Genomic DNA, 17,377 nt, shown 5'->3' with positions numbered 1-17,377 from the left:
ATTTTTGGCAAAAAATAAACAATAATAAACACTAATAATGGCACTAATAAACACTAATGGTGGTAATAATAAATGTTTGTTAGTTACATTTGAACATAAAGTCGAAGCGCAAATGAGACATTTAAAACAAGCGGCAGTTACATGTATCGTTCATTTTGGGAAGTGTACACTTTTCCGCGAAATCGGCACTATTGGAATTCTGTGTTACAAAGGAAACCGCTAAGCCGACAACAATTCGCAGTTATTATCATTTACAATAAAGCTCGTTAAAAATGAGATATCGGTGATTTTCAAGGTGAACCCGATTTTATGATTGCGAGTGTAGTTAAAAAAATCAACGTAAAATAACAAGTCTATCCTAATTTTTTTTTGTCTCATAAAATTACTTACTTTAAGCCTGTGATGAAGCTGAGATGTTTATTAACGTCCATCTGTTCTGAGAGGTATTGAATGTTATTGGGGTTATTGAACCCGACGCTCTTCTCTAAAACACTGTCGTAACTCTCACTCTTGTGATCCAACGCTTTTCTGTAATCCAAAAAATTATGCTCCAATTAGAACGCATCATTATCCATTAGAAAAATAACTTGTTTTTAAGACAGTTAGTCGCCCATCGAGACTGTTTTATCGATCTATCGATCTGGAATCTGGCTACCACCATCAAAGATGACTTAGTTCCGTTCAATATCCGATTCACAGGAGAAATATTTTGTAAAATATATTTCAAAAAGTACTTTTCCTTATAAAACACATATCAAAGCCTGAAAACGCTGAAATAAAAACACAATTCGTCCAAGGCTTTGTTTGTTTATCAAAAATTGGTTCTTTCTCGTCTTCCACTCAATTAACAATTGCAAAATTCATATCTGCAAAATTTATTGGATCCACTTTTATGCTGAAGCTTGCAACCTCGACCTTGTTTACCTAGAAATACCTAGACTAACTTTGATGTGTTTTATTAAGAAAAGTAAAACCAGTAAATACCTGTAGGTAAATACATGACAAAATTGTAGGTCTTAATTCATGTAAAAAAACAAAATAACTTCCAATTTATAAATCTTTTAACTCTTTAACGAATTTAAAAACATACAAACATACATTTTAAACATACAAAGATTTAAATATCTGAGATGCAAAAGTAAAAGAAGTATCAGTATGACTCAAAACTTCTTAGCTGTAAACTGGGTTATCAAAATATTGGAAAAGCACCAATTATTTTCTACCACTGTGTGCTTGGATGGTATTTAGATGATAAAGAAAATGCGACATGGGAATGAGAATCCATTGGTGTTCCAGATACTTGTCTAAAGAAAATTCCTCTAAAAGAAAAACATTTTCGAGATCAACTAGAACCAAAGTCTTGGCGTTGGATAGATGATCTGGTAGAACAAGAGGCAAATCTTGGATAGAAATGATGATACAATACACACAGGTGTTAGCCTCTAACCACCAACAACCCCGAAATCATTCCAATAAAACAGTATAAAGAATTGCAGTAACCAGTTCCTTTGTCCTAGAAGGATTAGTGTCCCAGAAAGAGAACAGATTTTTTTGCGAATTCATCGCTCAAATATTTAAAATACATTTAACAATATTAAAACATACTCAATAGATGGAATTTTAGGGAAATGTTAAGAGGACAACTGAAGCTATAAAGAATTCTTAGAGGTGTGATTGCAATGTTTATGTTCTTTAAAAAGATGCAAATTTTCTGCATGTGCCTGTTGATAAGAGAATGTATTAACACCTAATATGATCCATCTAAAAATATTCTCACACAATGATAACCAAATTGATACTAAAAAACACCACAAGAACAGAAATTTGTCTGAACTTTTTTCTTTTATACATTGCTACCATAGGCGTGGCCACAACGGGTTCCGCGGGTGCCGTGGCACTTACACTAACTATTTTGAGAAATATTAAATAAAGAGATATTACACTAAAAAGTAAAACTTTTTTAATAAATAAGTATAAAATTATAAATAAAGTAGATATATTATCTAATACGGGTCACCGTTGGTATTTTAAAATTGAACGCGGGGATATAAAATTTTGCTTGAAGAAAATATTGATGGCGATAGATTAAGAAGTTTTGCTAAACCGTTAAAATAGCTCTATGCATGTACCAAAGGACTTTTAATATATTTTTTTGTTATTTAAGGTGAATAATATTTATATAAAAAACAAACTAATCAAAAGTAATTATACTACACTCAGATGCAAAAAAACGCAACGGAGAAAATCCGTTTTTTGTTTCATATCAAAATATGCCTTGCTTCATTTTTTAGATCCAAATGAATTTGCCACCCACAATTTAGGACTTTTTTAATTATGATTATTTTGGAGATATTTTGTAATACGACGAGGTGGTTTTGGTGACTTATCATTATGTCATATTGACACTTACATTTTGTTTACCTATGATTGATCATGGTTCTTAGTGTCGAAGCCATTACTCTGGTTGAAGATGGGCGAAATTATGAATATGTGGCTAGAGTACTACACACTCATCGCTCTACCATCCAAAGGGTAGTGGAACGTTTTATACGAACTAGAACAAACAAGCGTATGTAAAGTGGCAGGAAGCGCAAAACCACCGCTTTAGATGATCGTTTTATACAAGTAAACGCTTTGTGAGATCATCATTTAACAGCGGTGCAAACAAAAATAAGCTTCAAGAGGTATTTAATGTTCGTCGAAGATTACATGAATTTGGTTTGCAAAGTTGTAGACCAGCAACTGGGCCCAAATTACTTCCACGGCACAGAGTGGCTAGACTACAATTTTCCAGGGAACATTTACATTGGAATTTACTAAAATGGAGTAATGTACTTTTTATGAATGAGTCGAGATAGGTACTGTCTTCACTCATCAGATGGGAGAGAACGAGTATGGCGTCGAACTGGAGAGAGAAATGCGAAGTGCGCTTTCAGTCCCCGCGTTAGCCATGGAGGGGGTTCGGTGATGGTATGGGCAGGAATATCCCAAGAGGTGCACACTGAATTGGTATTTGTTGACTGCACACTGGTATATTGAGGAAATTTTAGCGAATCACATAGTACTTTTTTCTCAATATAGAAAGTGTGCTAAAAAAATCATCAAAATAGGGCTAAGAATTAAAAAAAAACTGAAATACTTTGAATTTGTCCAAAATTTTCTCTGTTGCGTTTTTTTTGCATCTGAGTGTATATATATAGTTCCAATCGTTTTTGTTTCAGCATAATTAATTTTTTACTAGATTTTATCCTCTGATTACTGAAATTAACTTACTATACCTAATATGGGCCAACTCAAATATTTATAATTTTAAATGACATAATGTTTTTTATAATCGGATATCTCTATTAGACAAGCATATATCAGAAAAAAAAGAATAGGTAACATGGGCAAGATGACCCTTGCTTAAAATTACCCAAAGAAGTATAAGTACTAATCCTGGATTGACAGAGACTGTGTTTATTTCTAGTGTATTTTCATTATGGAATAAAGCTACAGAACATTTTAAAATGCATCAAAATACAAGTTGCAATGATTTTAGAACAGAAACTTCAGAGTCATAACGTGAATAAGTCTGTACATCTTCAAATCCAAAAAAAAGAAAGCCAGAGAGAAGCAGTGACAAAAAAATTTAGATTATATGAAGAAACTAATTCGATATAATTATAATTCTCGTAAAAGGTGGAAAACCTCTTCCTGGTCATAATTGATATAATTATAATTCTCGTAAAAGATGGAAAACATCTTCCTGGTCATGATGAAACGGAAGAAATTAATGAAAAATGATTGCTTCTTGAAATTGTACAATTTCTTAAAAAATTATTATTACCTTACATTTAAGGCATACTTGGAATCGGCCCCAAAAAACTGTACTTATCTTAACAGCTACATTCAATATAATATTTTACGCTCTCTCAAAAATATAAGGGATATTCAGAAGGAAGCGAAAGAGCAGGTTCCTTCTGCGATTGCAGACGAGAATTCTGATTTCACTCACCACAAGCAGATGGCTATTGTTTTTAGATATATCCCTAAAGGTGGTATGTTTCCAGTTGAAAGTCTAATAACATTGAAACATTTAAATTTAACTGATGCAGAAACCATTTTTAAAATAATAAGTTCTGATTTGCATGAAATGAACATTTCTGGGAGGATGTTGTAAGCTTTGAAGGAGCTTCAGCGATGTAAGAAAAGTTTACTGGTGTAAACAGAAAAGATGTAAAGAGAAAAATATTAAAATTATGTATATTCATTGCTATGCTCATTGCCTTACTTTAGCATTGGTAGCCGCTTGGGAATCATATTAAAAATCCAAAGATTATCAATTTTTTTGGTATAACACAATTGGTTTATTTATATTGAAGGTAGTGCAATAAAGCATGCAGTTTTTGAGGAGATTGTGATGGTCGTAAATAACAAGTTAAAAACTTTGAAATCTTTATCTGAAACATATTGGGCTTGACGTGTCGAGGCAGTTGCTCTGATCAAAAATCAACTTGAAGCAATTATAGAAGACAATAAAGAGACATCAGTTAATGCAAAGTGATACTACATCAAATAAAATCCTTTAGTTTTATTATGTGTTTGGAAATAATGCATCCAATTCTGCAAATGGTTGTCAAAATTAGCAAATTCTTTCAACCACCAGACATAGATATTTGTTAGGCTATAGAAGAAGTTTCAGACTTAGTGCTTGCTTTGGAAGAATTAAGGATTGAACCATCTATATTTGATATTACTTATTCCTTGCTTATAAAGTAAAAGACAATTGTAATAGGCTTCAAATTGACATTCCTGCAATGAGAAAACATAAAGTTTCTACTAGATTAAACAATAAAGCTGGCAATGCATTTACAGTCAACAATAAAAAGGAAGTTAAACATAGTTCAAAATTAGAAGCTGAACTAAGACATTTAAAAACAAGAAAAAGTAAAAAAGTCTACCTTCAAAAGCTTTTGACTTACTCGATTGGATGTCTTAGCATAATAGACAATCAATATTTCCAGTGTTTAACCAACTAAAGCTTACTCATTTAGCAAATTCCCACCTGTAAACATAAGCATGTGTTGATATTCGCCCTCTCATTCGTCAAGAGGCTATTAAATATAATTTATTGCTTTAAGCCAGACAGATTCTCATGTTACAGATCCAAACTTGACACTGTATTTAAATTCAAATTGTAGTGTGTTGCTTTTTTATTCAAAATGTTTACTTTGTTATGTATCTCTCAGTTAATGAATATTTTATTTTAGCACATTTTCCTTCAATGGAACATTAAATTTTGCTCACAGTGATTAAATTTCAAGAAATTCTTACACTAATAGTTTCAAAAGTAAATATTTTTAAAAATCATATAATATACCTCAGTACGACCCTGTTTGGCTTTCACGTGCGTTTGTTGACAGATGGGAATTTGTAAAACAAATTAGGTATAATGGTAAAATTTAAAACAATTCCTGTAACAAGTCTGAGCTTAGACTGTTTGGAATATCTAATGGTGCCTTTTGTTGAACAGAACTTTCTTTAAATATAGATAAAGATAGTGCAGTTGACAAATTTAAAAAAACTATACCATCATCAATGTCAATCTCAATTTTTACTGTATTTTTTAATATGTGACAGTGGCCACCCATATTTTTCTCATGATCACGCAATAATTTAATATAAAAACAAATTAACTTGTTTCAATCAGAATTGGAACCCACACTAAAAAACCTGGCCACGCCTATGATTGCTACAATAAATATATAACAAACCAAAAATCTACTGTGTAGTGAAATATATAAAGAAAAAAGTGTAGTTCAGTTGTATAGTATCAAAAATTGTGAGAAGTGTTTTGAGGACATTGGACATAATGTATATGGAAAGATATATTCAACATTTTTCAGTTTTTTCTTTGTATCTCCACGAGTTTTGTATCCAACATTAGGATTTGCAGCTGTTTTTCCCCTTTCTTGTTTTGCTCAATTCAATAAATTTGTGCTTGTCATATAAGTCTTGGCTTATTTAGTTTTTTTTGTACTTTTTTTAATTTTCCATTATGTAACCATTCTTCTATCTCTCTATTGGTTATCTATAACTCAATAATAATAGAATCAACTGTTTTTTCTACTGTTCGGAACAGAAAATTTAATATTTTGCCATTTAAAGCTGCATGAAAAAACACACAAAGAACTCTAGTAATCCAGTAGTAAAATGGCAGTAAACATATACATATACTCCATATGCATGTATCAGGATTAGTGACCAATCTATGCAATTATTCTCTATTGTGAGATTGTTCAATCTGTCATACTTTTACTTAATAATACACAGAATATACTAAAAGACTAATTAGTGATATATTTTAAACCAGTGCAAACAAATTGGAAATACAAACACAAAACACTAAAAGTCTGTCATTTTAGTTGTATATTGTTTTTTTCAAATTATCAAAAGTAAACATATTTTACAAAAACAGTTTCAAATCATCTCCTTTTTTATATAATGAATTGCGTTTTTTGTTGTCTTTTTGATTAACACATTGCTAGAAAAGAAAACCCTGAAAAGATATACATACCGGTCCGTAGAGAAATTCTTCAAAGTTCCTGTTTAAACAATTTTAAAGAATATCGTTTTTGTCAAACATTACAAATCTCCTCAAAGGTACATAAACAAAAGTAAATTCTGCGTTTTAATCATCTGTGTGTTTAAAATCCTCGATATATATTAAATTTTTGTCTGGGGAGCATTTTTCAGCTTGTACTGCGAAAAATACATCACATGAACTAGGTTGCACATACAAAATTAAAAATAAATAAATAAAAAATACACATGAAATATATAGACATCCAAGTGATAAAAATCTTGATCCTCACCTTTTTGTGATTGTTCATAAAGTGCAAATTTTTCTAGATGCATATTGCCACAGTGCTAAACATAACAAGTTTTACTACTTTTTTACACAATATTTGCTCATAGCCTTTATTGTATTTTTTTGTATTTTTGGCAAGACAAAAGGTCTAAAAAGAGAAAAATAGTTTAGTCTATGGTTCTGCTATTTCAACAACACTGCAGAAAACAACAGGAATCTCCTAGTTCTTCTACTGGCAACTAAAACCATTTACAACATTGTAAGTCTTGCTACAGGTAGTCTTAAACAAGTTAAAAACCCATCTGACTTCAAAAAATGGCACAAATTAACAGAACATCTAGTCTGAATTGAAATTATTAAGAAATTATAATCTTTTTAAATTAAAATAAATTCCTAAAATCAAAACGCAGATTTAAGTCCTGAAAGAAACAGCTTATAGTATAAATTCAGTGCCTTGGTGACATGCACATTTAAGAAAAACCAACAAAATAAAACGAAATATACTTACTTGTATATAAGAGGAAAATCGTCAGTACTAATAAGCCCTAGAGGTGGTCGATGTTCTGGATCTGATGATTTCCTAGTTACACCCATCATACCACATATTAGCTTATCTGTATCAGGCATGATTTCAAGCACTTCACAACACACATAGTCATTCATCATGTAGTTGCGTGATACCCCCTTTTTGTCCACTGCATTAATGACATTTGCAACTGGACAGAATGCCTGTAAAGAAAATTCATTGAACACCATATAAGTTCAATATTATAATATCAACCTACCTTGACATTGATATCAGCAGCATACAAACAAGTGTTACCATTTCCAGTAGTACACAACACTTTCAACATCATTCCTGATTGTTGCCTGCTCACAATGGTGCCCAAGATTAGATTACCTACTTTCACATTCTACAAAATAGTAAATTAAAATTATATAACATAAAATAATAAGTAATATGAATACCTCCATGAAGAATGTCACTCTTTTTTGTTTGTCTACACTTGTGTAAGTTTCAAAAGGAGGCATAACAGCATACATATCTTCAGTAATTGTCTTCTCATTGTTTTTTGGCTTGGTGGGTTCCAAACTGTAGATAAAATTAGCCTTCTTTATCAAAAACTGTTGGAGTTTCAACCGTTTACCTCTATCTTGAAAAGGTAGGTTCTTCTGCCGTTGACTATACACATTGTAATTCAAATCTTTAACATTTTTTCTTGTCAAATCATTTTCTCCAAATTCACCTTCCCACAACTTTTGCAGCTGTTGACCATGAAAGTTTATGGCTTTGGTCAACAACTGTGAATTTACCGATTCCATTTTAACTGGAATAAAACAAAAATAGGAATAAGAGTCTAAAAAACAAGGTAAATTATAATGACATAAAACTTACAAGTTTCACAAAAATTACAATGGATATTACTTATGAAAATGCATTTATTTCTATGAAATATTCACAATATATTTTAAATTTAATGATTGATTTTGTCACAATAATTATTATAACTAGGGCATTTTCTTCATACTAAATAGTTTTTTAAGTTTCTTTATGGAAATTGTGTTCTATTTTCCCTCTTTAAATATTTCGAGGCAAATAAAAAAACACAAAAAAGAATATAAAATAAAAATGTGTAAGTACTTATCCCCAATAAACGTTGCTCGATGTTGGTAATTTTTCTTTAAAAAACAGGTAAATTTACCTATTTACCTATTTTACTTGTGCTTTAAATACATGCAGTGATGTTTCATTATATTAAAATTAGCATTAAAATTGAACAAACGATAGTTACCAGAAGGCCACCTCCATGGTTAATAAAGTCATTTATCTCAAGGGCGGCAATAATGGGTGTACAAATAAATCGATAAACAGGTCATGAAATTGATTATTTTTTTAAATTTAATTTCTGGCAATAATGTGAGACTAATATAACTTTTTTGTTGTTTAATACTTTAAGGATACTCCTTAATGGCATACTGAGATTAATATTTCCGGTAAAATCAATATGGCGCATTACACCAAAAATGAATGCATTGCCTGATCTTTGCACTTCAATATATTGGATATTACGAAAGCACATAATTAACTCAAAATTGTAAAAATCTTACCTCCACACAATATTTTTCACCGGGAATTAGCGAATAGACTCGATGACGTCCATTTTGTGTACCCCCAAAGTGGTTTTCTAGATATTTTTCAAATAACACTACTACAATAAGTTATTTCTATATAAATTGTAGTTTTATTGGCAATTATTTAAATCATTACATTAATAATGAAAATTCAACATCAAAATAGATAATTTTAATAAAGACGGGAAATAATCACTCACACGATTTTTACCAGCACAATAAATTATTTTATCTTGTTTTGTAAACGGAAGCAGAGGGCGCTGGCGACGCTGGCTGATGACAAAATTCAGTCTTCTTTTTCAAAATGTAAAGATCCAACTGATCCAACCCAACACCCAACACTACGTGTTGTTCCCTGACTACGTTGCAAATAGCAAGATTGTTTTTTACTTTAACATACTATATTATTATAACAATACTATAATAAACTATTTACTTATAAGAAAATACAAATAGCAGAAGGGTTAAATTGGGGTTTCATGCACAGATCACCTAACCTCGTCTGTGGTTTCATGCAATGAACATAGCCTTGGCATCTGAATTATATGTTTATGCGTCACTGTTTTGCCATATTTTTTTGTATAAAGTGTAAAACGAAATTATAATGTTTTGTTACGAGAAGCCACAATTTTTGAATTCATATTAAAAAGCATTCATAAAATAATATTTTTTACTTTAAATGTAGCTAAAAGCTTTAAATGTAGTAAATTATTTTGGTATAATGTTAATGCTTTTAATTATATATGTATTTTTCACGTTTTGTTTGTTTTAAATTTTCATTTCATATAATTTTAAGTGCTCTTGCCCATAATTTTAGATGTGAGTGTGAGAGCAATTTGGTGAGAGTGAGAGTGAGGAGAGTATGAAATAATTGACCATATGGCAACACTGACATTTAATCAGAGAACTACGATTTAATGTCAAATATATCTATTCTGTAATTCGTTTATTTATAATTTTCGGTTTTGGATGTAAAATCATAGTATAAAAAGAAAATTATTATTGAATTACATACCAACCATACATACAAACTGATACAAACCAAGTGTAATCTAATGGAAGTAAAACAGGAAATTACCGAGGACACGTGTAAAGTAGAAATAGAGTATAATGAGTTGGATGATGCTCTTTTGGATAACTTTAAATGTGAAATTAAGGACGAATTAAATAGGCAAAGTCCACAGGACACATATGATTATAAATGTCCCATAAATACTGAAGTAGAACAACATGGAGAAAAACTTAACCCATTTGAAAAAAACCAAAAAACTGAAAAAGGTTAGTAACACTATATAGAATATAGACTCCTATGCATCCATATTCCTTGATATAAATTCCATCTTGTAGATATCCTACACTAGTAACAAGTATAATTATACACTCTATATAATTATACCTCTATAGTCTTTGCTACTACCATTTATTATTTAGGTTAACTTTAACAAAAGCTAAAGCACAGGAATATATTAATTCTAAAGGTACCTTAATACCATCTAAAAGTTTAAATACAGATGTTCCCTGTAATTGTAAACAGAAATGCCATGATAAAATCGAGGCTGCACAGCAAAAGCATCTTTTTGATAGATTTTATGCAATGGAGAACTTTGACTTACAATCATCATATCTTCTCTTTGGTGAATGTGTTACCTAAAAAAAGATGCAAATTATTATATTATATCATGTATATTATTCATGCCTAAGTGTGAAAATTTAGAATCCAGACGCTCCAATAGCAGAGTATACTCTCTTCCAAATTCAAGTGGACAGCCCACCACAGTATGCAAAGAATTTTTAAAAAAAGTATTCTCTGTTTCTGATGGACGCATATCCAGTGACCTAAAACTTCAAAAAGTGAAAGAATTCATTGATAAATTCCCCAGATATGAATCCCATTACACAGTTCATAAGAGTATGAGCAGACAATTTCTAGCACCAAATCTAAGTTTGCCAAAATTGTTTTTCCTGTATTGTAAGGAGACTCCAGAGTCAGACAGGGTGTCACATTTCATATTTAGAAAAATTTTTAATGAAAATTACAACTTGTCATTTCACGCTCCCATAACTGAGTCTTGTAAAAAATGTGAAAAGTCTAAAAATAAAAATAAAAGCAGCTGATACACAAGAAAAACGTAAGCTGGAAGTGCAAAAAATATACACCTAGCTAAAGCTGACTCTGCTAAAGCTAACTACTTAAAAGACAAACAACTGGCTAAAGATAACTCAGATGTAACTGTCATTGTATTAGATCTTATGAAAATGTTGCCTACTCCAGTAGTATCTACTGGTGTGTGTTATTATAAGAGGCAGCTCTGGACCTACTGCCCAGATATACATGATGCTGCTAATGGCAATGCAACTATTTGTGTTTGGGATGAATGTACAGCTTCAAGAGGCCCACAAGAGATAGGGTCTTCTTTGTTGTACTACATAAAAGAAAGTTTTAAGACAAAAAAATTAATTTTATATTCTGATCAATGTGGTGGCCAAAACTGAAATATTAAAATGTCTCTTCTATGTCAATATATAACTAGCCATCCAGACTATGTTGTAGAACAGATAGACCATAAATTTTTTGTAAGTGGACTCTCATACCTAGCATGTGATTAAGACTTCGGCTTGATAGAGAAACAAGAAATATTTTAAGAATATTTACATACCTGACAATTGAATTGAGATTATAAAATTGGCAAGAAAAAGAAATAAAGATTTTTTTCAAGATTATAAGAATGACCAAAGAATACTTTTTCAACAAAAAATTTAGAAAACAGTATTACTAATAGAAAAATCACAACTACAAAGTCAAAAGTTAAGTGGTTAAGTATTCAATGGCTTTCATATAGTAAGCTATACCCATTCAGTTTCTGTTTTAAATACAGTAATAACTGACATCTTGTTTGACAGTGTTGACTTAATTCTGTAGATATACAAACTATCCAGCTTGATCATTTATATCCAGAGGGAAAACAAATAACTGTTGACAAGAAAAAATATTTGGTGGAGCTTCTTCAATATATTCCCCAATTCATCATGAATTTTATCAAATTATTAATTGTGCATTTGAGCGGAATGATTTGGATGTAGGCCAAGATGATATAGATAGTGACTAAGTAATACTATAGTTCTCCTCATTTAATTTTTTTATGTAGGCAACTGTTTTTTCTTAAGGTAAAAGTAAACAATATAACATTTTTAATAATTATGTTGGTTAAGTAATATTAGGAATTAACTGATTATTGTTTGTATTAACTAAGATAACGAATATTATTTTGTAAGAAATAAATAATTGGATTAACTGTGTTATTTTATTTGAATACTAGATACCAAAGTGGCCTATCTGTAAATTAATTAGCTTCTAGGAAACCTAGGTTTAATTTAACCAGTAAAACAATGAAATATTACTTATATTTAAAGATTTAAACCAAATGTAATCATCTTAGTCAACATAAAATTACTAAAACAATCATACAATTTGAGCCTCTCATATTTTCCTTGATTATGTAAAGTAATGCTCTTATCAGTTATCTGGTTCTCTCATGGCCTCATATGATAGTTCATATTTCTTTCCTAGATGCCGCCGTTAGTTTACTGGAATTATAGTGTGACCTGTCATAACCTTTTATATAGATAGATAATAGTTGGTTTTTATTTTAGGTTATTCCGAAGACAAACTTATAATTATGGAGACAATAATTGAAGATTCATCGTGCGAAGGAAATTCTATGAGTCAACATGCTGAAGGACAAACTAATTTCACATTAAATAAAAATATTAAATTTTCTACTGGACAAAGACCTTACAAGTGCGAAATTTGTTTTAAGCAGTTTATTACTAAAGCTCATTTAAAAACACATTTAAAAGTGCACACTGGAGAGAAACCTTATAAGTGTGAATTTTGTATTAAGCAATTTAGTATTGCAGGTAATTTGAAAACACATATAAAAGTGCACACTGGAGAGAAACCTTACAAGTGTGAATTTTGTTTTAAGCAATTTAGTGAAGCAAGTAAGTTGAAAAGACATTTAAGAGTACACACAGGAGAAAAACCATACAAATGTAAATTTTGTTTTAAGAAATTTAATGAATCAAGTAATTTGAAAGCACATTTGAGAGTACACACAGGAGAAAAACCTTATAAGTGTGAATTTTGTTTTAAGCAATTTAGTAAAGCAAGTAATTTGAAAACACATATAAAAGTGCACACTGGAGAGAAACCTTACAAGTGTGAATTTTGTTTTAAGCAATTTAGTGAAGCAAGTAATTTGAAAACACATTTGAGAGTACACACAGGAGAAAAATCTTACAAGTGTGAATTTTGTATTAAGCAATTTAGTGAAGCAAGTAATTTGAAAACACATTTAAGAGTACACACTGGAGAAAAATCTTACAAGTGCGAATTTTGTATTAAGCAATTTAGTGAAGCAAGTAATTTGAAAACACATTTGAGAGTACACACGGGAGGAAAACCTCACAAGTGTGAAATTTGTTTTAAGAATTTTTGTACTATAAGCAATTTGAAAACACATATAAAAGTGCACACTGGAGAGAAACCTTACAAGTGTGAAATTTGTTATAAGCAATTTAGTGAAGCAAATAAGTTGAAAAGACATTTAAGAGTACACACAGGAGAAAAACCTTACAAGTGTGAATTTTGTTTTAAGAAATTTAATGAATCAAGTAATTTGAAAGCACATTTGAGAGTACACACAGGAGAAAAACCTTATAAGTGTGAATTTTGTTTTAAGCAATTTAGTAAAGCAAGTAATTTGAAAAAACATTTGAGAGTACACACTGGAGAAAAACCTTACAGGTGTGAATTTTGTTTTAAGCAATTTAGTGAAGCAAGTAATTTGAAAGCGCATTTGCGAGTACACACGGGGAAAAACCTTACAAGTGTGAAATTTGTTTAAAAGAGTTTATCGCTATGAATGTTTTGAAAATTTATTTGAGAACACATACTTGAGAAAAACAGCATTTTTAATAATTATGTTGGTTAAGTAATATTAGGAATTAACTGATTATTGTTTGTATTAACTAAGATAACAAGAATATTATTTTGTCAGAAATAAATAATTGGATTAACTGTGTTATTTTATTTGAATCCTAGATACCAAAGTGGCCTATCTGTAAATTAATTAGCTTCTAGGAAACCTAGGTTTAATTTAAACAGTAAAACAATGAAATATTACTTATATTTAAGGATTTAAACCAAATGTAATCATCTTAGTCAACATAAAATTACTAAAACAATCATACAATTTGAGCCTCTCATTTTCCTTGATTATGTAAAGTAATGCTCTTATCAGTTATCTGGTTCTCATGGCCTCATATGATAGTTCATATTTCTTTCCTAGATGGCGCCATTAGTTTACTGGAATTATAGTGTGAAAACCTCACAAGTGTGAAATTTGTTTTAAGAATTTTTGTACTATAAGCAATTTGAAAACACATATAAAAGTGCACACTGGAGAGAAACCTTACAAGTGTGAAATTTGTTATAAGCAATTTAGTGAAGCAAGTAAGTTGAAAAGACATTTAAGAGTACACACAGGAGAAAAACCTTACAAGTGTGAATTTTGTTTTAAGAAATTTAATGAATCAAGTAATTTGAAAGCACATTTGAGAGTACACACAGGAGAAAAACCTTATAAGTGTGAATTTTGTTTTAAGCAATTTAGTAAAGCAAGTAATTTGAAAAAACATCTGAGAGTACACACTGGAGAAAAACCTTACAAGTGTGAATTTTGTTTTAAGCAATTTAATGAATCAAGTAATTTGAAAGCACATTTGAGAGTACACACAGGAGAAAAACCTTACAAGTGTGAAATTTGTTTAAAAGAGTTTATCGCTATGAATGTTTTGAAAATTTATTTGAGAACACATACCTTCTTGAGAAAACCTAATCGCCAGCTACGACAAAGAACAGGAGTGGCTGATGCAGTAGAGAGAGTAGCAACACTGAAATGGAACTGGGCAGGTCACGTGGCTCGAATGACAGATAATAGATGGACAAAGCGGATACTGGAATGGAGACCAAGAGATGATGCCTACCGAAGCAGAGGTACCAACACGTTGGACTGACGATCTAAAACGTTGTCATAGGAATTGGATGCAAGAGGCACAATATCGAAATAGATGGAAAATTATGAGGGAGATCTATGTCCAGCAGTGGATAAGCGAAGATTGAATGATGATGATGACCTTCTTGAGAAAAACAGGCGCGAAATTTGTTTTAAACAGTTTTCTCTATCTCGTTCTTTGAAATCACATTTGGGAGTGCCCAATGGAGAAATTTCTTTTAAATAATTTGATGCAGCCTCTTTTCAAAACCAGAAATTCTTTTCGTTGATTTCTTAATTTTTGCAGTTCTCATTTTACTTCGTTTAACATTTTGCATATTTGGCCATTGCAATTTTATTGACATTGTAGGTGTCTTTTGACTTCTTGGGGAATATTCCATTTCAACCTTATCTCCATTTCTGTTTTTGTTACTACCATAATCGGTGATTGCGTCACTCTACATTTTACTTTTTGTGTAGACATGACAGTCTGTTTTTTAATGTGCCTCTTACTGATGGTCTTCCTATTGGGAAACCGTCTCTTGTCATATTTAGTACTCTATTTGTTGTCATTCGGCTTACATGATCGTTTCATTCTATTCCTCTATTTCTTACCAAGTTCTTGATGTTCTCTACCTTGCATCTCCGTCGTGTATCAATACTTCTAGCTCTGTCTCATAGTGTTTTACCATCGATTTTCCGAAAGGTTTTCGTCTGCTGTTTCTAGCTTTCTTTTTGACCTCTCTGTCAGGTTTTCACTCTCGCGTGTTTCTGCCGCGTATGTCATTATCGGTCTGATGACTGCTTTGTAAATTCTGCCTTCCATTTCTTTAAAGATGTTTTTATTTCTCCATATTGTTTCATTCAAGCAACCTGCGGCTTTCTTTGCTCTATTTACTTGATCTTCCACTTCAGTTTCGAGCTTTCCGTAGCTAGATAATGTAATGTCTAGATATTTAAACTGCATCTTTTTCTATTATCTGACTCTCTAGATATATTTTATATCTCAGTAGATTTGCTGTTATAACCATGCATTTTGTCTTTTTTGAGGAAATTAACATGTTGAATTTTAACTTTAACAGTTAACCAGATAACCGAACAACTTTTGGTCTTGGTGACTGAAGGTGCGAATCATTTTATTATAGGAACAGCATATTTTCCACCAAAGTCTACATTTTGAGAAATATTCCATATTTTGTGAAACCTTAGAACAAATAGCTGAAGTTTATCCATCTGCACACTATTATCTGGCTGCTGACTTCAATTTACCAAACTATGAATGGTTTTAAAATGGCATGTGCTCTACAACAATTCCTCTACCAGCTGCCACAGCATCTGAAGTCGAAGCCCTGCAGGTTGTGTCTGGTATGTGTGCATATCACAATTTGTTTCAGGCCAACACTATTGTGTATTCCACTGGTAATATTCTTGATTTGGAGGTGGTTGGTGATGCTGATGTAACTGTGTCCAGGGCAGATGAAGCTCTTTTGAGGGAGGGTATGCACCACCCACCGCTGGAATTTGAGATAAAGATGATCAAAAGGTGCCCCAATATAGTGGTTTGGTTAGTGATGGTTTCTATAGGGACTTTAAGTCGGCTGACTGTGTGAAAATAACTGATTTTTTATCACAGTTCTGTTGGGATAATTTATTTTTAGGAAAACCACTGAATCAAATTGTGAAGATTTTTTATGATATAGTTTACTTAGCTATAGAATTATTTATCCCCCTAAAAAGGTATTCAAAACGTAGATTCCCTTCTTGGTTCTCTCCAGAGTTTAAGGACCTGATAGTTGAGAAAAAGAAAGCTCACAAAAAATATCTTTTATCTGAATTACTTCTGGATTATCGCACTTTTTCTCAGCTGAGAGCCAACTGTAAATTGTTAAAAGCTGAAGGCTACAGAAATCATATTTATTTAACAGAATTATCACTAGGAAATAATTTAAAGGGATTTTAGTCGTTTGTGAATTCACAGAGGGGAAAGCCTTCCTTGCCCACTGTGTTGGGTTATGGTGGTGTTGAATCCAGTCACGGACCAGATATGGTAAATATTTTAGATAGAATATTTTTCTACAGTCTATTTCACTTAAATATGTGACATACCCAGTGATTCACATTCACTTGGTCTTACTAACTTGACTTGTTTCAACATAACTATATCTGATATTTATTTAAAATTATCAGAACTGGATGTGAATAAGGGTCCTGGTCCTGATGGATTGCCTCCCAGCTTACTCAAGAATTGTTGTTTTATATTGTCCAGACCTCTTTTTCACATTTTTAGTCTATCCTTAAATAATTGTGAATTTCCAGAATGCTGGAAAAATAGTTT

General features: G+C 31.3%; 2 protein-coding genes across 3 annotated transcripts in view; one reads left to right on the top strand and one right to left on the bottom strand.

Annotated features, from left to right (window-relative positions):
• The window catches only part of LOC140437811 (uncharacterized), a 31,554-nt gene extending 22,318 nt beyond the window's left edge, over positions 1 to 9,236 (bottom strand). For both annotated transcript variants that reach the window (XM_072527562.1, XM_072527563.1), the window contains exons 1-5: positions 8,963 to 9,236; positions 7,823 to 8,181; positions 7,639 to 7,767; positions 7,362 to 7,582; positions 391 to 528 (exon numbers count right to left, since the gene is read on the bottom strand). In XM_072527562.1, the coding sequence (XP_072383663.1) occupies positions 391 to 528; positions 7,362 to 7,582; positions 7,639 to 7,767; positions 7,823 to 8,176 (842 nt within the window). In that variant the 5' untranslated portion in view covers positions 8,177 to 8,181; positions 8,963 to 9,236. The remainder of the gene's footprint in view (positions 1 to 390; positions 529 to 7,361; positions 7,583 to 7,638; positions 7,768 to 7,822; positions 8,182 to 8,962) is intronic.
• Positions 9,237 to 9,839: 603 nt separating this feature from the next.
• Positions 9,840 to 14,060, top strand: LOC140437810 (uncharacterized). The gene is made up of 2 exons (XM_072527560.1): positions 9,840 to 10,264; positions 12,638 to 14,060. The coding sequence occupies exons 1-2, from the start codon at positions 10,042 to 10,044 to the stop codon at positions 13,891 to 13,893; spliced, it is 1,479 nt and encodes a 492-aa protein (XP_072383661.1). The 5' UTR covers positions 9,840 to 10,041; the 3' UTR covers positions 13,894 to 14,060.
• The last annotated feature ends 3,317 nt before the right edge of the window (positions 14,061 to 17,377 follow it).

The sequence above is a fragment of the Diabrotica undecimpunctata genome, chromosome 3, assembly GCF_040954645.1.
Source record: "Diabrotica undecimpunctata isolate CICGRU chromosome 3, icDiaUnde3, whole genome shotgun sequence".
In the NCBI taxonomy this organism is placed as follows: domain Eukaryota; kingdom Metazoa; phylum Arthropoda; class Insecta; order Coleoptera; family Chrysomelidae; genus Diabrotica; species Diabrotica undecimpunctata.
Note: the sequence above shows the minus strand (reverse complement) of the source record. Positions and strands in the feature narration are given on the sequence as shown.